This window comes from Haliotis cracherodii, unplaced genomic scaffold (assembly GCF_022045235.1).
Source record: "Haliotis cracherodii isolate W230 unplaced genomic scaffold, xgHalCrac1.p SCAF_7, whole genome shotgun sequence".
NCBI classification, from domain to species: domain Eukaryota; kingdom Metazoa; phylum Mollusca; class Gastropoda; order Lepetellida; family Haliotidae; genus Haliotis; species Haliotis cracherodii.
Genome location: NW_027266330.1, coordinates 2,401,113 through 2,421,642, shown reverse-complemented (window position 1 = coordinate 2,421,642; position 20,530 = coordinate 2,401,113). Strand labels below are relative to the sequence as shown.

At 42.6% G+C, this 20,530-nt stretch overlaps 1 protein-coding gene across 1 annotated transcript; it reads left to right on the top strand.

The window, feature by feature from the left end:
• The first annotated feature begins 245 nt into the window (after positions 1 to 245).
• LOC139447210 (DCN1-like protein 1) lies at positions 246 to 14,781 on the top strand. Its single transcript, XM_071228434.1, has 7 exons — positions 246 to 288; positions 373 to 592; positions 5,134 to 5,302; positions 7,730 to 7,860; positions 10,033 to 10,115; positions 11,847 to 11,943; positions 13,098 to 14,781. The coding sequence occupies exons 1-7, from the start codon at positions 286 to 288 to the stop codon at positions 13,175 to 13,177; spliced, it is 783 nt and encodes a 260-aa protein (XP_071084535.1). The 5' UTR covers positions 246 to 285; the 3' UTR covers positions 13,178 to 14,781.
• The last annotated feature ends 5,749 nt before the right edge of the window (positions 14,782 to 20,530 follow it).

Here is a 20,530-nt window from a genome sequence, read left to right as displayed (position 1 = left end):
TTGTACAATCCGGATCCAAATACAACGCAACCGGTTTATTTAATACATTTAGGGTATTTTGATAATAATTAACACTTATTTAGTAGCTCTGTGTGGAAACCGATCAATACATTTATTACAATAAGGATTTGTATTAAAATAGCAAGTTAGACATTAGATATAACCTCGATGAACCATACACACACAAACTGTATTTAATCTGGATGATCGAGTTGTGACTGGTCCCTAAAATTAGCATGCATCTTGTGCGCATGTATGATCGGAAGTTAGAAAAGGAGTAAGAACATGGTGAGTATTGTCAATTTTTCGGAACATAACTTATCATTTCCTAGGTATTTGATTGATAATTCTTCGTTATAATATATTTTTCAGCATAAGCTCAAAAGTTCTCAAAAGGACAAAGTGAGGCAATTTATTGCCTTCACACAAACCGGAGAAAAAACAGCGATCCAATGTCTGAGCGTTCACGACTGGAAACTGGATGTAGCGGTCGACAATTATTTCCAGAATCCGGACAGATACAACTGTAACAGCGAAGCAAGATTCACAATCGATAGAAAGAAACTTGAAATGCTTTGGCAGAGGTATAAAGGTTAGTACTTGTAACGAATAAAACCACTTTCAATTTTCGGTCTGATCTTTACGTCAAGAGATTACCAGCTGATGACAGCTGATTGTTTGGACAGAGGTGGATTTCCTGGTTCTGTGGGTCTGGTTTGACAGGTCGGAGTTATGCTGATGTGTCTGATGAAGACGACGTGACAGGTGTCACACAGTGACACACATGCTGGGACATCCTTGCTGGCATGACAAGGACATACCCGATAATGTAATGAAGTCTACCCTGTATGATTTGTGTGAATAGTATCTGGGAACTTTATCTTAAAGCCTGGCCCACCATTTTCTTGAGCCATGAACATTCAAACTTCCTCTCCCTCATCTACACCGAAGGAGCGACATGACTGTGTGATGTGTAAATGGGCACTTAGTTGATTGGCTTTTGGTTATCACTGATTGTCAATTACTGTTAATTAATCCTCTGCTACCAGTTAATCCTTGGATATGTGGATTATATACACAAGAACTGTTGGAGGAGTAAGAAAGGAAGCATCACCTGAGAAAGCTCATATTGTCTCAGCTACAGATGTCCCTGGGCTGGTGCTATGTACTTGTTTTGAGAGATTATTGATTCTCTGCACTGTCCTCGGTTATCCAGCGTGTTGTATCTGTATTCTATAATGATGAATACCCTGGACCCATGGACCATGTTAGCCTTGAATGACATGACTGAGTGAGACTCAAACGTTGACAATAAAACACCAGAAGTAATTGTCATGAGATGATTATAGGCCTGAATAGTCATAACTCCCCCATGGCACTAACCCATAACAAGCCTACTACTACTACTACTACTACTACTACTACTACTACTACTACTACTACTACTACTACTACTACTACTACTACTACTACTACTACATTTGGGTGTTTCCAAACATCATAAACTGATATTCCTGATAGTACTGACCATTCTTGTTTATTATTTTCAGTTATATGTTCATTTTGGGTATAACGTTTCAGTCTTAGTTTGTGTATGATATCAATGTCATCAGTCTCGGGCATCTCTTGACTTTGTGGTTTGTGTTGGTTTCAAAGTGGACCAAGCAAGTTTTCATCCATTGTCAGATGTGCTGGGTGTTTATTTGATATTTGTAATCATGGTAACTGTATGTATATCCATAAAGAAATTATTACAAATAATAGGCTCGCGGACTTGGTTGAGGCATGTCATCGATCCCAATTGCGTGGATTGAGGCTCATGATATTTAATATATATATATAGCTAAGTGCGGTGCTGAACAACAAACCAACCAACAATTATTACAAATAATATGAAGCTTTGTATGTGAGACAACTAAGAAGACAATAAAAGCATGCTGTTCCTTGGAAATTTTGTCAAAAACATAGTGCAATTTCAGATGAAAGTTGAATATATGTTATATTATGAACAGAAACATAGCATCTGTATGAGATCTGTTTTATAAAAAGCAATGATAGGAATGGTATATACTTTGATACAAATTATGGATCAAGATTCTGTCAGGTTATACACTCCCGTCTCAGGCTTGGCTGCAGTGATCTAAATGCCCACAAATTTGCTAGATTTATATCCGACAGCCCGAGATGTTGTTGTGGCTATCATACGGAAGATGCACTTACTTTCTTTCTTCGGTGTATTCTATCTTGTCTGAGATGATGGCTTTGCTATTTGATACTGCGATGTTGTGCTGAATGTAAATAATAATGTAACTGTAGTTATGGAAGATAATCCAGTAATTAAACACTTACAGAACAGTACTTATCTTTAATGCCAATTATACAATGTAAGCTATTTCTCATGTCACTTTCAATACATTGCTATTTGTATATGTATCATGTTAGGGAGAGGCATTCAGATAAGCAAAATTTGCTTGTTTGCCAATCCCTCCACTTTATGGAAATAAATACAGTCAAGTCTCGTTAATCCGACACTCGTTAATCCGACAATCGGCTTTATCCGACACTAATGATGGGAACCGATTAAATCAGTGCTATTTAGACCCATTAATCCAACAGTCTCGCACTCCGACTCCGACACACCTAATTTGCAACGAAATACCGAAATCACTCATTAATCAGTCTCGTTAATCCGACACAGTGATCAGCGTACTCCGTGTTCATCTGCCCGCGAGTACACAGCCAGTGTTTTGATGCGAGGCGTGTCGGCTGGTAGCTGCATATTACAAAGCTGCAGCGATAAACTTGCTTAACAATAAGCAATTAATGCTTTAAATAAAGAAAACAGGATAATTCACATGCTTAGATTACCTCAATCTTATTAAAATCAGATACAAGTTCTCGCTATCGACGAGGACATCCCATTACAAGTCACGTCAGAGCAAGCTTTCGCGAACTATGACCTACCAATGAAATGACCAACAGGAAGTCGACGTTAGCCACTTAGAAAGCAGCTTTCTTAAGCTTTGGGTACCAGTTTCAAAGTTGCGACTTCCATTCCAGACTATGCTTTTTAAAGTATTTTGAATCTGTTAAACAGTCCGTAACAGTTGTTTTGTGTTAAACTTTAGAGGTTGAATGATTAGAAAACATATTCCACCAATAATTTAACATAACAATATGAATATATATTTCATATTTTTTATAACGTGTTTGAATCCTTATCTATCGTATAGTTGTCCGATTTTCGATCACGAACGTTGATACTACTAAATTTCGTTTATCCGACATACTCGTTAATCCGACACAATCATATGCAACCATCGATGTCAGATTAACGGGACTTGACTGTATGTTTATATCAGATCTGTGATCTGTCGGACTCTGGTGCAGGGTAATTAGTATTGCCGGTACATGGAATGATATGGGGACATTGTAAGGGTGGGCGTGCCTGCTGCTTGTATACATAAGTAATTACCTGACAACATGCCAGAGTGAATCAGTGTTAATTAAGCTGATTGTTTATATGTCAGCTTTTCCATTTCCACTCAACAAAGTGCCAGTGTATGTTTGTCACTGACTGACTTATACAAGATTAGGGGGTAATCAACATTTCCATTGGGACTGACTTGACAACTACATGCCATAATGACTACACTTAGTTTAAACAACAAAGGCAAATTACCCACTGATGTAGTGGAATAGTCCAGTGGCTGAGAAGGATGCCCCTATGTTAAGTAAAGTTCATTGTTCGAACAAGTAGTTAGTGAGTGAGTATGGTTTTACGCCGTTTTTAGCAATATTCCAGCAACATCACGGCGGGGGACACCAGAAATGGGCTTCACACATTATACCCATGTTGGGAATCGAACCTGGGTCTTCGGCGTGATGCGCGAACGCTTTAACTAATAGGCTACCCGACCGCCCCTGAAACAAGTATATTCCTATGGTAATAACAACTCAATATGATGTTTTTTAGAGTATCTTGACAAAAACTGAAAACATGCGTGACAATGTATGACATATAAGAGGTTAAATGAGGCAGGTTAACTAATTAAGAGTAAGTTAAACAAAGTAAAAATTATATGAAATTATCTATGATATAAATATGCACGATTCCCCTTACCTCTCTTTAAACAAGAATTGTTGTTAAATACGCTGACTTATCCTAGATCTCCTGACACCAAGAGATGCAGTAGCGAAAGCCCAACTAACTGTCGGACATATTAAAACAGAGCATCCACATCAATTTCTAAAAATCAAAATGATCAGTACAAAAACAGAAATCTTATCGATATTGAAAATGCCAATAGATATGTGTACCCTACTCACACACATAAGTTCCAAAGAGGGACAGGTCAGCCGGAAGTCGCTGAGGCAGAAGGTGACCTCTTAAAGCTCTCTATGCTACTGTCCAACCTATACGACAGAATGACGATTAGGATAAGGACTTTACTGACTTAAATAAAGTGTTTAGGCTTGTTTGCCTACTAATACTTTGCAACCTATTTTCAGTTGTCATACTTTCCAAGGTGACATTCCGGGGTAGAATAGGTCTTCAGCAACCCATGCTTGCTGTAAAAGGCGAATGTGCTTGTCATAAGAGGCGACTAACGAGATCGGATGGTCAGGCTCGCAGACTTGGTTGACGCAGGGTTTGAAATAATTGTTGCCTGCCCATCTTCAAAGTTACCTGCCTGCATTCAGACATTATAAATATTGAAAATTCGCGAAATATAAGCGACAAATCACGTTTTGATTCAGTTGAAATAATGCAAACAAGTACTTGAGAATCTACGAGGAGTTACAATAAAACTGATTCGTACATAGTCTTAATATTAAATGCTGGACAGTCACGCAGGTGGAGGAAAATTTCATGCAGCCAGACTGAAAAGTTACCAGCCACGGGCCTGTGGGCAAGCAGTTATTTTGGACAGTGCTTACGGCAAACATGCGTCATGAAGACCAGTTTTAACGCAGGGTATTTATTTGTTTTGAGTATATGTGTCCCATGATGACCAATTATGTCATGCTGACTTTTGTTTTTGCTAAATGAGTACTATCCCCTCCTTGTACACACTGGGGCAATGTACTCCAGGGTCCTTGTACTGATGCTGCATGTTGGCTCGTTGGCAGACCCCAGTGAAGATGAGAAGATGACGGTGGACGGGGTCATGAAGTTCCTCGATGACCTCAACCTGAACGCAGAGTCTCGGACAGTCCTCATCCTGGCCTGGAAGTTCAAGGCCGCCACGCAGTGCGAGTTTTCTAAAGAGGAATTCAGCAATGGCATGTTGGATCTTGGGTAAGTGTGAACTGTGTTCAGCATTAAGGGGGGTGTTTGTGGTTTGCTCCTATAGTGTTCCAGGGACTCCTCACACTTTTAAACTTTTAATATTAGGGTTATGACAAGGACCCCGCGACTTGCCTGATTCTTTTTGAAAACTGTGAGAACATATCAAAACATATTTCCGCTGACATTGTGTATTGCTGTAAATAATATTTTGTCTTTGTTTGTTGTTTAACGGCACACTTAGCAATATTCCAGCAATATATGTATGACGGCGGTCTGTAAATAATTGAGTCTGGACCAGACAATCCAGTGATTAATGTCATGAGCATCGATCCACACAATAGGTATACGTTGACATGCATCAACCAAGTCAGCCAGCCTGACCACCCAAACCCGTTAGTCGCCTCTTGCGACAAGCAAAGTCGCCATTTACGCCAAGCATGGGTTGCGGAAGACCTATTCTACGCCGGATCTTCACGGGTGTGCTGCAAGTTACAAGCTGTACCAGCTGAAGGAAACTTGAGGAGGATGTCTGAAATCATTAGGAATCCGATTTATTCATGGCGTGGATGGTCCAGTCATCTTAGGTAGTGCACTTGGTTGGATGTGCAGAGTTGCCTCCTACCAGGAACCTATGTTTGTGGGTTGCAGCAATCCCAGATCTGCTCCCACCCATGCTTGTGGGTTTCAAGTGGTGTACATCTAAGACCTTTGTCTTGTGCTGCACTTTGTTGTGCAGAGTTGCCTCCCTTAGACATACCAAGAACCCGTGTTTGTGGGTTGCAGCAATCCCAGATTTTCTCCCACCCGTGCTTGTGAGTTTGAAGTGGTGTACATCTAAGACCTTTGTCATGTCTAGCTCTCGTCCCACATGAAGCCGTGGGGATTCAGTGTAGGAATATATATCCTCAGCAACTTCTGCTTGTGGCAAGAGAAAACTATGTGGATTAAGAGTTCAGGCTCAGTGACTTGGTTGATGCATATAATCCTATCCCAGTTGTGTGGATTGATGTTAATGATGTCAATCACTAGATTGTCTGGCCAAGACTCGATTATTTACAGGTGACCATCATGTAAACTTGAAGTTTTGTAACTTACCCTGGACCTCACGCAGCTTCATTTTCTGTCAAAAGAAAGCAGTAAATGCACTAAGGAGTAATGCAAGATAAGTTGTGAGGTTGTGAGGTTGTTCCCGGTATTGGACAGCTTCGCCCAAACAAAACGGTCCCCAACAATAGTGTGCACCTGCACATGGAATCATGTGACACGTGATCTGATTTCCAATGTAATCAGTCTCGTTGTCTCTGTCAAGTAAACGTCCTGTGTTCATACCTCTGTGTTGCATGTCTTTTGGGTCTGAATACCTTCCAATGTAAAACATATTTCAATGTTGCTAATATTGCTGAGTGCAGTGTTAAACAAAAAATTATAGAAACTTTCCGTCCTCATTTAGCTTATGACAAAAACAGTTGTTGTGATGTTTTGTTGTGTCCTGTGTCCCAGTGAGTCGTTGGTGGTTGTGTCCTGTGTCCTGTGTCCCAGTGAGTCGCTGGTGGTTGTGTCCTGTGTCCTGTGTCCTGTGTCCTAGTGAGTCGCTGGTGGTTGTGTCCTGTGTCCTGTGTCCTGTGTCCCAGTGAGTCGCTAGTGGTTGTGTCCTGTGTTCTGTGTCCTGTGTCCCAGTGAGTCGCTGGTGGTTGTGTCCTGTGTTCTGTGTCCTGTGTCCCAGTGAGTCGCTGGTGGTTGTGTCCTGTGTTCTGTGTCCCAGTGAGTCGCTGGTGGTTGTGTCCTGTGTCCTGTGTCCCAGTGAGTCGCTGGTGGTTGTGTCTTGTGTCCTGTGTCCCAGTGACTTGCTGGTGGTTGTGTCCTGTGTCCTGTGTCCCAGTGAGTCGCTGGTGGTTGTGTCCTGTGTCCCAGTGAGTCGCTGGTTGTTTCGTCCTGTGTCCCAGTGAGTCGCTGGTGGTTGTGACCTGTGTCCCCGTGAGTCGCTGGTGGCTGCGTCCTGTGTCCCAGTGAGTCGCTGGTGGTTGTGTCCTGTGTCCCAGTGAGTCGCTGGTGGTTGTGTCCTGTGTCCCAGTGAGTCGCTGGTGGTTGTGTCCTGTGTCCCAGTGAGTTGCTGGTGGGTTGTGTCCTGTGTCCTGTGTCCCAGTGAGTCGCTGGTGGTTGTGTCCTGTGACCTGTGTCCCAGTGAGTCGCTAGTGGTTGCGTCTTGTGTCCTGTGTCCTGTGTCCCCGTGAGTCGCTGGTGGTTGTGTCCTGTGTCCCAGTGAGTTGCTGGTGGGTTGTGTCCTGTGTCCTGTGTCCCAGTGAGTCGCTGGTGGTTGTGTCCTGTGACCTGTGTCCCAGTGAGTCGCTAGTGGTTGCGTCTTGTGTCCTGTGTCCTGTGTCCCCGTGAGTCGCTGGTGGTTGCGTCCCGATGCTGACAGTGTGGTGTTACTTTCAGCTGCGACACCATCGACAAGCTGAAGCTGCGCTGTGCCTGCATGGAGCAGGAGATCCGAGACCCGCAGAGATTCAAAGACTTTTACCAATTTACTTTCAATTATGCCAAAAATCCCGGTCAAAAAGGCTTAGGTGAGTGAATGAGTGCTTAGCGAGTTAAAGTTTCAGGACTGGTCATGTTACTACCGTATATGACCGCGGATAAGCCGACCCCGTAGATAAGCCGAGGTGCTAACTTGACCATTGAAATACGAGAGAAAATGATATGACCCGCAGATAAGCCGAACCAGGAATTGAAAGGCAAATAACACTTCGAAGTCGGACTGCAAGACATGTGCCGGTACTCGCAGATATTCAAAAATATAAGATGAAAAACGTTTTAATTATATTGAAAAAGTCATTATTATTTCTAATAAAGATTTAACAAACCAGTCATCCACTTTCATAATGTGGGAAGCTGTTTCTCGTGGGTTTTTTTAATCTCATAATGATCGTTATATGTTGCCATCAACAACAAGCGCCATTTTGTGAATCGGTGCATATAGAATTACGAACCCGTGAGAAAATATATCAGCTAGAGCGAAGACTCGCAGTTTGAATTCAGCATCGTAAGCATGGCGTTTTCGTTTCCAACTCATGTCAGTCAGTAAAAATATACCAACTTTTATAACCCCCTTTACACCACTATTGTATGTTAATCCAATTGAATTAAATAAACTATCATACTATGAACACATTGAATGACCATCACTTACTCACAGGCTTCTCCAGTTTATTAAACTAATCTCTCGAAAACAAAGGAATTAAGTCCCTACTCCCAACACGATCGCTAAGCACCCACAACTTGAAAATGTTTGTGTAAACAACATGACAATACCAATCGGCCCATTATTATCAATGCTCATTTCCTTGTGTACCGTGTTGCTTTTTAAACAACAGGAAGCAATCACAGTGGTCACCGTTTGTGACGTCACAGGAAACAGCTGATCACATGTTTTTGCAAATGGCGAATGGAATAACTCGCCGATACAGTTGTTTATTTGCCTCTTTCAATAAAGGTAGACACTTGTTCACTATCAATTTATGAACTTTGCAAAACGTACGTAATAGCTATTGGCGATTTCATCTGGGGATTATATATTTTAGCTGTGAATTACATATATTGTTACATGTAAAGATTGTGAAGTTTACGAAGAACGATAAACTTTGAACATTCAATTGAAAACTTATTATCGGAAGTAGTCACATGCATAACATTTTTTTAATAATGACAACATTGGTGTATAATAATAACTTTATTGATAATTTATAACAATAATGGCTCTAGTCGTGGCAACTTCCAAACTTTCGGGAAGTTGTGATCTATCAGACCGTCATTCAGGCGATGTTTCTGACAGATCACGATCTGAAAAATACTATCATGAAAGTGTATCCCGTGGATAAGCCGACCCCTTTCTACAGAATCTTTTTTCTGGTCCTCAAAATTCGGCTTATACGCGGTCATATACGGTATAGGGGGTGTCGCTAAAATTCATCATAGCCTGGTGGTGGGGGGGGGGGACCAACCCATCAGTCCCCACACCCAGTGTTAGTGCTTCTCCCAGGATAAAAAAAGAGCGGGGTGACAGAATTCCAAAAAGGGCACCCGATAACAGATTTCCATGGATAATGTCATGTTATTTGTGCATATAATTATTTAGGATCAAAAGAGCACAGTTATGTCACTAGACTTTGACAAAAATTCCTCAAGTGTTAATATCAATTATTGTGGTCTTTGTATATGTATTAACTCATATTTTTCTGTTCTTTCTGGACAAAAATTAAGACAAACTAATGCAATACATTTTATATTTATATGGAAGCCAAACACAGTCATCTGATGTTGCTGTGATCACGAAATTAGCACATTGCGGCCTACCTCACGAAGTAATCTAGAAGTCCCCGACACTTCCTGGCCTCAGCCCTCCTCGCTTCTTCCCTTTCCCATGTGGTCCTGTGATGGATTGGTATTGTGAAATAACACATAATAATGGCTAGAGTAAGCCATCAGTTTGATTTAAGTTTTGATTTCATAATTGTTATCAAAACAATTTTCCTATTGCAAAAGGAGGCAACTCTACCTTTTTCTTAAGATCTGTACATAACTGCAAATGTCAGAAAAGGCAGGGCAGGCAGGAAACGGGCAGGGTGCCTAAAAAAGAGCAGGGCGCAAAATGCTAAAAATTCCAAGGGGAAATGTTACCCCCAAAAAGTCGTCTTGTATTCTTCAATCTGGTATTGTCATGATGTGTGTTGATGTTTCAGATCTCGACATGGCCTTAGCGTACTGGAACATTGTGCTGGCTGGCAGATTCAAGTTCCTCGACCTCTGGGTCAAGTTTTTACAGGTGGGTCTAGTGTTCCTGCATTTGTGTTGATGGCAGGTGTATTAGGATGACTTGTGGTGGCACGTGGTGCTGTGCACAGCACACAGGTCACAAGTCGGGTGAAGTTAAGCGACATCAGTTGCGGTGAGTCCTTTGATGGGTGATCACGTTTTTGAGAAGCTTGGCTCCTGAGAATTTCAAAGGCTTCGGTGGTCCCCACACTGAATCACATTTGCTGGAAATGTGCCTCTGTCCACCAGGCTGTAAATAGCTACCTGGTAGGAGGAGATGGCAATGTGGATCCTCTGACCGGGGTAAGAATAGCCTTTGAGCATGTATAACACTTCCGTCAGACACTACAGGCATGTTGCTTGTGAAAAATGCCTCAGTCCGGTTCACGCAACTCCCTGGGTCTACTCACCATTTTGCTTGTGCCAAAGAAAGAGACTGATTACAATGGAAATCACGCGTCACAGTCTATGATTCACGTGCAGGCACACACTACTGTTGGGGACTGTTGTGTTTGGGCGAAGCTGTCCAATACCGGGAACAACCTCACAACTTATCTTGCATTACTCTTATGCATTTACTGCTTTCTTTTGTGACAAAATTCAAGTTTACATGATGGTCACCTGTAATTAATCGAGTCTTGGCCAGACAATCTAGTGATTGACATCATTAACATCAATCCACACAACTGGGATAGGATTATATGCATCAACCAAGTCACAGCGCCTGAACAAGCAGAAGTTGCTGGGTATCTATATTCCTACACTGAATCCCCACGGCTTCAATAGTGCTAGACAAGACAAAGGTCTTAGATGAACACCACTTCAAACCCACACGCACGGGTGGGATCAAATCTGGGATTGCTGCAACCCACATGGTACATAACCATGATAACCATGATGTTGCTGGTATGTGTTTAGGTGAATCGTTTTCAGAAGCCGGAAACTTTGTTCAAGAACGTTTCCACATAGGTTCGAAGAAGAAATGCTTAGTGTGAGATATGATAATTACATAAAAATAAAATTTATTGGAAAATTTCCAATTCCTGAATACCCTGTGGTTATCTGTTTGTGCCTGGTACGACTGTCAGTCACAGACACTGTGCAGAGTTATGTCCCTTACTTTCTTAATCTTATATATTCCTTATTACATTGAATGTATCAGTAAATTTTGATGTATCAGTGTTGATGCAAACTTATGTCATTATTAATCTCTATATAGTTGATATGTCGATACTAAAGTTTCAAGTCTTTCCCTTGTTGCACTTGCTTTGTGGGTAGTTGTGTATTTCATTCTCAGAGTTGTGCCCTGTATGTGACCCTTGGTGGGTTTATGTCACGCCTGACCGCCTCCGTGGTCTAGTGGTAGAGCGTCAGCCCGAAGAGCGGAAGGTCAGGGGTTCAATCCCCAGCCACATCATACCAAAAGATGTTGAAAGATGGTACTTGTTGTTACCCTGCCTGGTGCTCAGCATTACGGGGCTAAAACAAGGACTGGTAGGCTCAGAGTCAGTATACTGTGTCTAAGTGGGGTATTCATGTTAAACTGCAGCATGGTATCTCAGTGGGCTAGCACAAAAATTCGGCATTAATCCGCACTAGTACAAGCAGCCACTCACAGACACAAAGTGCAATAAGTGCAATAATCTTGGACGCGACATTAAACCCCATTTCTCCTCACAACCTCCATCAGTGGGCTGAAGTGTCAGTGACACGGGGTTTAACCTCACTCATTCTGTTTCAGGAACATCATAAACGCTCCATCCCCAAAGATACGTGGAATCTACTCCTGGACTTCTGTAACATGATAAACGATGATATGAGCAATTACGATGAAGAAGGTGAGTGTGATGAAGACTAGTGTTCGGGGCAGTGAAAGAAGCAGGAGAGGGTCTTCATCTGATCTTTGTGGGGCGGCGGGGTACACTAGTGGTTAAGTGTTCGCTTGTCACGCTAAAGATCCGGGTAAGATTCCCCACATGGGTAGGAAGCCCATGTCTGGTGTCCTCCGCCATGATATTGCTGGAATATTGATAAAAGCGACGTAAACAATACTCACTCACTCTGAGCTGTGGCAGAACATGGATGGAAATGTCACAGCAGGGGTTTGTGTCTTCAGAGGAATCAGTCAGGTCCTGGGAACCATGGTTGCGATGTAAGACGAAGGGGTAAAGTAAAAACCTTTTAGAATGGCAGCAGTAAGTCAAATCTCTGTGACTAGTCCGACTCTTGTCAACAACCCTGAGTGTGTGCAGAGTTTGGCTTAATGTCATTTAATGTGCTGAAGAACCTGGGTCATTACAGATACAAAATCTGACTTTAAATAACAGTATTTACTCCAGAACACATCTTGAAGAATATTAAAAGGCTTTAGTTCAACATTAATTTTAAGCATTAGACCAATAAATCTGTACAAATATCTGTTGTATTTAGCTCTGACATTTATTCTGTATCTCTGAGTTTTGGGGGAAATAGTCTTTTGTGGAAAGACAGTGTAATGGGTGTCATAAGATTTTGTAGCAGGGGAGGTTACTCTTGTGTTGAATGCACTGGTTGGAGAGTTATCAATATATATTGTCAGGCTACTATTCATGGTAGGACTTACAACTGGGGCAGTTTTCCTATATCTTATTACATGAAGTATATCTTGTATTGAAGATCAAGATTAGAATTGGTCTTCACCAAGCCATGCTTGTCGTGCAGATCCAGATTCGAATTGCTAAGAATCATAATGCCATTGATTGGTCAGCCTTGCTGACTTGCCTGGCATTTGCTCATTATGTCAATCACTGGATTGTATATAGCTGGAATATTGCTGAGTGTGATGTTAAACAACAAACAAACAAACAAAGTTATTACTCACGGTACATGAGTGTGCTTTGTCTAAAGATGTCGGCAGGTTTGCTTTGTAATTAACATGCTTTCTCCGCATCATCATCATCATCATCATCATCATCATCACATTTTAATGTCAATTTGTTTTGTCCCTGTTTAGGTGCCTGGCCAGTCCTGATAGACGACTTTGTAGAATATGCAAGACCTTTAGTCCACGGGCCCCGGAGTACAACAGTATAACCTTCACCTTGTTTACATAGCCAGTGTTTTATTGACTCCTAGAACATTACATAGATGACTGTACCCTCCAGGTCATGTGACAGTCATGTGATCTCGTCATGTGATGTGGGTATGTGACTTACCCATGTGATTCGACATGAAGGGCAATAGGAAGGATGTTAAATGACAAACTGCTTGTGATTGGTCAAATCTGATGACATGAGCTAACCAGGTGTTAAATTTCGTAAGGATGTTGAGTTGATGCAGCTTGACGGTAACTTGCGTTAAGGATTTCTGTAAACATTTGCCGAGACTACGTTCAGGGAGGAACTTGAAGAGGAGAGAGCTGAATGTGTTATAAATATTGGACATAGTGTACAGTTATTGACCACCTTGTTGGAGTTTCTGATGTAATATAACAGTTGTCGTGAGAGACTGGTTCTTGTTATATTACTGATACAACCGTAGGACGCCCGTATGTAAGATATGTAATATATGTACAATGATTCCTCTCCAGATCTCCGTGCTGTCAGCCTTGTGTTGTCCCACTCAGATCGGCTTGTGAACAACATGAGAATAACACCATTCTGTATCTGCAGCTAGAGTGCCGCATACAGGGAAACAATTTGTGTTTGGCTTGCTATTCTGCTGACTTCTGTAGCTGTGTTGTTAGGGGACATAGGTTTTTTTTGTAATGCATTGTGCTGTCTGCTGGGGTGTTAATGGCATGCTACAAAGCTTTTTTGTCAAGACAAACAGCAACATAATTTGTTAGGCTTGGTAGGACTTTAGGTTTATGACAGAACTGACGGTGGGCTGTGTGTATGACATGCATTTGATAGTTGCTTCATTGGACAGTTTGACCATCTACAAAGAACCAACAAGTTGTACAGGTCGAAATAGACCTTGACCACCTACTGAGCATGTTCAGACACTGTGGGTGGTTGTCTTGGTTGGCAAATAAGACAAAAAACGTCCGGACCTCATTTCAGTCCGGGATTTGTCCGGGATTACAAACTAAGGGTGCTTGCCAGGCAAATTGCAGAAAGAAATTGTTTTGTTCATAAAAGGGATTATTTGAAAGTTCTTTTTTTTTCTCAGTTTGGAGTTAAATTTTAACATTACATTCAGTGCGATGATGTTACAAAAGCATTACTGCGTCTTCCTCTAGACTGGTACTGTTATTACTGATACAAAAGTCACTTCTACAAAGCCATACAGTAGTTATAACAATAACAGCAGGAATGCAGACCTCTAAGCAAGTCTAAATAAGTCTGTGGGTGGTTTATGTCAGCAAACTTTGGAGGAAATATTCAGTCCTTCTAGATTCCTTTGCAGACTCGTGCCTGACCCTGTCTGATGGCTGAAATCTTGCAGACTCGTGTCTGACCCTGTCTGATGGCTGACATCGTGCAGACTCGTGTCTGACCCTGTCTGATGGCTGACATCTTGCAGACTTGTGTCTGACCCTGTCTGATGGCTGACATTTTGCAGACTCGTGTCTGACCCTGTGTGACGGCTTACATCTTGCAGACTTGTGTCTGACCCTGTCCGAAGGCTTACATCATGCAGACTTGTGTCTGACGCTGTCTGATGGCTTACATCTTGCAGACTTGTGTCTGACCCTGTCTGATGGCTGACATTGTGCAGACTTGTGTCTGACCCTGTCTGATGGCTTACATCTTGCAGACTTGTGTCTGACCCTGTCTGAAGGCTTACATCTTGCAGACTTGTGTCTGACCCTGTCTGATGGCTTACATCTTGCAGATTTGTGTCTGACCCTGTCTGATGGCTTACATCTTGCAGACTTGTGTCTGACCCTGTCTGATGGCTTACATCTTGCAGACTTGTGTCTGACCCTGTCTGATGGCTTACATCTTGCAGACTTGCGTCTGACCCTGTCTGAAGGCTTACATCGTGCAGACTTGTGTCTGACCCTGTCTGATGGCTTACATCTTGCAGACTTGCGTCTGACCCTGTCTGAAGGCTTACATCTTGCAGACTTGTGTCTGACCCTGTCTGAAGGCTTACATCTTGCAGACTGATGGAGACAGTTTTCTTGCCTTTTAGAGATTCATTTGCTGTGTGGATGTTTCTATTATTGACTATGTTAATTGTTTAGTCTTTGCCTGGATGCTTTAGTGGGTAGTATTGGCCCCGTAGTATTCACATGTGGGTTGACAGCCTTCGTTAACTACAAGTATTTATGTCTAGGTTGACTGCCTTTGTTAACTGCAAGTATTTACATCTAGGTTGACAGCTTTTGGAAACTACTTCAGGGCTCGATTTAAGGAACTTGATTTAACTTGCACCAGGTGCACAATGACATGAACAGCTAGTTGCACCAGGTGCACGTTGACATGAACAACTAGTTGCACCAGGTGCACGTTGACATGAACAGCTAGTTGCACCAGACAAACCCAGACTGCACCCTGGTCCCATCAATTGAAAGTTGAAACAGATGCATAAACTTGTCCAACAAGTAAAATCTCAAATCTTTGATGACTGCGTCTTGAGTCATGAATTCCACATAACACAGCAATCAGTGATGTACTCCGGTACATTAACCCTGGAGGCACTGAGTGTGTTCATTGACCATTGTTGTGTGGACAGGTAAGGGTGAGACTAAAAATTGAGTTTTATTTTCATGTACTTGGTGCATGTAGACATTAGGTTGCACATTTCAATAGGTTGCACTAGTGCATGTTTTATAATAGCTAAATCGAGCCCTTTGCTTGTATTCACGTGGGCTGCCAGCCTGGTTAACTACTTGTATTCACGTGGTCTGCCAGCCTGGGTAACTACTTGTATTCACAGTGAAGACCCTGACAGGTCCCTGAGACTGGAATTACAGCAGGGCCCCACTCACCTTCAGTCTTGTGCTGTTCGGGATAGTACTGGAAAGTCTGTTGTCATGTAAACGTTTGTTCTTCAAGATCACTTTACATTGCACACTTATTTTTGTATCTATTCAAGGCTTTGTTACTGGTTTGTTTGTTATTTATTGTTTGTGATCAACTAATGATCTAAAAAGAATAGATTTATTTGAGAAGGATTCGGTAGATTACTTTACATGGACATTTCTTTCTGATAATTGAATTCCTTGTATAACACTGCAGTGTACCCATGGCAACGGCTTCAGGATGTTGGCTGAGTGTCATCAATTCATTCAATCTCAAATAGTTCGAAATATTTTGTTGACATACTTCAAGTTGACAGTAATTATCTTGTCTGGAACTGATGTATGGTGATAGGTGTCGTACAGGAGAGATGCCTCAGTGATCCAAGACCCACTCAACCTCCTGCTGCTGCTGCTGCTGGTGCTGCTGCTGCTGCTGCTGCTGCTGGTGTTGCAGACTTCACATCCCTGTGTGACTCTCCCTACCATGGTCAAACAAAGAGTTAGCAAACAACTGCAGTTAGCTCCAAGCTTTTGTATGCATTAATTTAGTTATTTCTATGGCAAGGTGTTTTTTTCCATTCTTTATTTCTGTTACTAGTTTCAGATCAATATTGTTACAGAAAGTTATTATTTTGATACAAAACGTGTCCGATGCCTACAAGAGCCTCCTATCACAAGGGTTGTTTTAAATGCACTATAATATATTGTAAATAATGCTTTGCCAATATATATATTAAAATACAAAACATGAATGGCTGTTGTTGTTACTTTTTTTGCAGTGCTTCGCACGACACAGGGTCCACGTCTGAACATCAATTTAGGAATGCAGGACATGCATACTCTTTACGTGAACACCTGGTGTCATCACTGATTTTCAGTGATCCATTCATAAAATTGACCACTGTTTTGCCTTGTATGCCCAATGGAATCTGTTTTAACAGTTATTCTCTTGATTTGATATTTAATGTTGAATCAGTAAATGCCACAACTACTCTACATCAACTATTTGAATTTGAAGTGTCAGTCTAACAGGGTTGCCCTCTTCTACATGGAACAAGGTTGTACCCAGGTGACCAGGTCAGTGGAGAGCAGCTCTGCTGTATGGCTTACATTTGTCAACAATACTGCATAGGGCAGCATTTAGCAGCAAAGGAACATTAGGCAAGGTTACATGATCCACTGACCCACTGTGTGGATGTAACATGATCCACTGACCCACTGTGTGGATGTGACATGATCAACTGACCCACTGTGTGGATGTTACATGATCAACTGACCCACTGTGTGGATGTTACATGATCCACTGTCCTAGTGTGTGGATGTTACATGATCCACTGACCTACTGTGTGGATGTTACATGATCCACTGACCCACTGTGTGGATGTTACATGATCCACTGCCCTACTGTGTGGACGTTACATGATCCACTGACCCACTGTGTGGATGTTACATGATCCACTGACCCACTGTATGGATGTTACATGATCCACTGCCCTCATGTGTGGATGTTACATGATCCACTGACCCACTGTGTGGAAGTTACATGATCCACTGACCTACTGTGTGGATGTTACATGATCCACTGACCTACTGTGTGGATGTTACATGATCCACTGACCCACTGTGGATGTTACATGATCCACTGACCTACTGTGTGGATGTTACATAATCCACTGACCCACTGTGTGGATGTTTCATGATCCACTGACCCCCTTTGTGGATGTTTCATGATCCACTGACCCACTGTGTGGATGTTTCATGATCCACTGACCTACTGTGTGGATGTTACATAATCCACTGACCCGCTGTGTGAATGTTACATGATCCACTGACCTGCTGTGTGGATGTTACATGATCCACTGACCTACTGTGTGGATGTTACATGATCCACTGCCCTAGTGTGTGAATGTTGCATGATCCACTGACCCACTGTGTGGATGTAACATGATCCACTGACCCACTGTGTGGATGTTACATGATCCACTGACCCACTGTGTGGATGTTACATGATCCACTGTGTGGATGTTACATGATCCACGGAGTGGATGTTACATGATCCACTGACCCACTGTGTGAATGTTACATGATCCACTGACCTGCTGTGTGGATGTTACATGATCCACTGACCCACTGTGTGGATGTTACATCATCCACTGTGTGGATGTTACATGATCCACTGACCTACTGTGTGGATGTTACATGATCCACTGACCCACTGTGTGGATCTTACATGATCCACTGACCCACTGTGTGGATGATACATGATCCACTGACCTACTGTGTGGATGTTACATGATCCACTGTGTGGATGTTACATAATCCACTGACCCACTGTGTGGATGTTACATAATCCACTGACCCACTGTGTGGATGTTTCATGATCCACTGACCCACTTTGTGGATGTTACATGATCCACTGCCCTACTGTGTGGATGTAACATAATCCACTGACCCACTGTGTGGATGATACATGATCCATTGACCCACTGTGTGGATGTTACATGATCCACTGCCCTACTGTGTGGATGTAACATGATCCACTGACCCACTGTGTGGATGATACATGATCCACTGACCCACTGTGTGGATGTTACATGATCCACTGACCCACTGTGTGGATGTAACATAATCCACTGACCTACTGTGTGGATGTTACATGATCCACTGTGTGGATGTTACATGATCCACTGACCTACTGTGTGGATGTTACATGATACACTGACCCACTGTGTGGATGTTACATGATCCACTGACCTACTGTGTGGATGTTACATGATCCACTGCCCTACTGTGTGGATGTTACATGATCCACTGTCCTAGTGTGTGAATGTTGCATGATCCACTGACCCACTGTGTGGATGTAACATGATCCACTGACCCACTGTGTGAATGTTACATGATCCACTGACCTGCTGTGTGGATGTTACATGATCCACTGACCCACTGTGTGGATGTTACATGATCCACTGTGTGGATGTTACATGATCCACTGACCCACTGTGTGGATGTTACATGATCCACTGACCCACTATGTGGATGTTACATGATCCACTGACCCACTGTGTGGATGATACATGATCCACTGACCTACTGTGTGGATGTTACATGATCCACTGTGTGGATGTTACATAATCCACTGACCCACTGTGTGGATGTTTCATGATCCACTGACCCACTTTGTGGATGTTTCATGATCCACTGACCCACTGTGTGGATGTTTCATCAAACCACTGACCTACTGTGTGGATGTTACATAATCAACTGACCCACTGTGTGGATGTTACATGATCCACTGACCTGCTGTGTGGATGTTACATGATCCAATGACCTACTGTGTGGACGTTACATGATCCACTGACCCACTGTGTGGATGTTACATGATCCACTCTCCTAGTGTGTGAATGTTGCATGATCCCCTGACCCACTGTGTGTATGTAACATGATCCAGTGACCCACTGTGTGAACGTTGCATGATCCACTGACCCACTGTGTGGATGTAACATGATGCACTGACCCACTGTGTGAATGTTACATGATCCACTGACCTGCTGTGTGGATGTTACATGATCCACTGAGCTACTGTGTGGATGTTACATGATCCACTGACCCACTGTGTGGTTGTTACATGATCCACTGTCCTAATGTGGGAATGTTGCATGATCCACTGACCCACTGTGTGGATGTTACATGATCCAATGCCCTCATGTGTGGATGTTATATGATCCACTGACACACCGTGTGGATGTTACATGATCCACTGACCCACTGTGTGGATGTGACATGATCCACTGCCCTACTGTGTGGATGTTACATGATCCACTGTCCTAGTGTGTGAATGTTGCATGATCCACTGACCCACTGTGTGGATGTAACATGATCCACTGACCCACTGTGTGAATGTTACATGATCCACTGACCCACTGTGTGGATGTTACATGATCCAATGACCTACTGTGTGGATGTTACATGATCCACTGACCCACTGTGTGGATGTTACATGATCCACTCTCCTAGTGTGTGAATGTTGCATGATCCCCTGACCCACTGTGTGTATGTAACATGATCCAGTGACCCACTGTGTGAATGTTGCATGATCCACTGACCCACTGTGTGGATGTAACATGATCCACTGACCCACTGTGTGAATGTTACATGATCCACTGACCTGCTGTGTGGATGTTACATGATCCACTGAGCTACTGTGTGGATGTTACATGATCCACTGACCCACTGTGTGGTTGTTACATGATCCACTGTCCTAATGTGGGAATGTTGCATGATCCACTGACCCACTGTGTGGATGTTACATGATCCAATGCCCTCATGTGTGGATGTTATATGATCCACTGACACACCGTGTGGATGTTACATGATCCACTGACCCACTGTGTGGATGTGACATGATCCACTGCCCTACTGTGTGGATGTTACATGATCCACTGACCCACTGTGTGGATGTTACATGATCAACT

Coding starts and splice junctions, on each gene's coding strand:
- LOC139447210 (XM_071228434.1), top strand. Junction 593..5,133: donor GCTTTGGCAGAGGTATAAAG/GTTAGTACTTGT, acceptor GCTCGTTGGCAG/ACCCCAGTGAAGATGAGAAG. Junction 11,944..13,097: donor GAGCAATTACGATGAAGAAG/GTGAGTGTGATG, acceptor GTCCCTGTTTAG/GTGCCTGGCCAGTCCTGATA.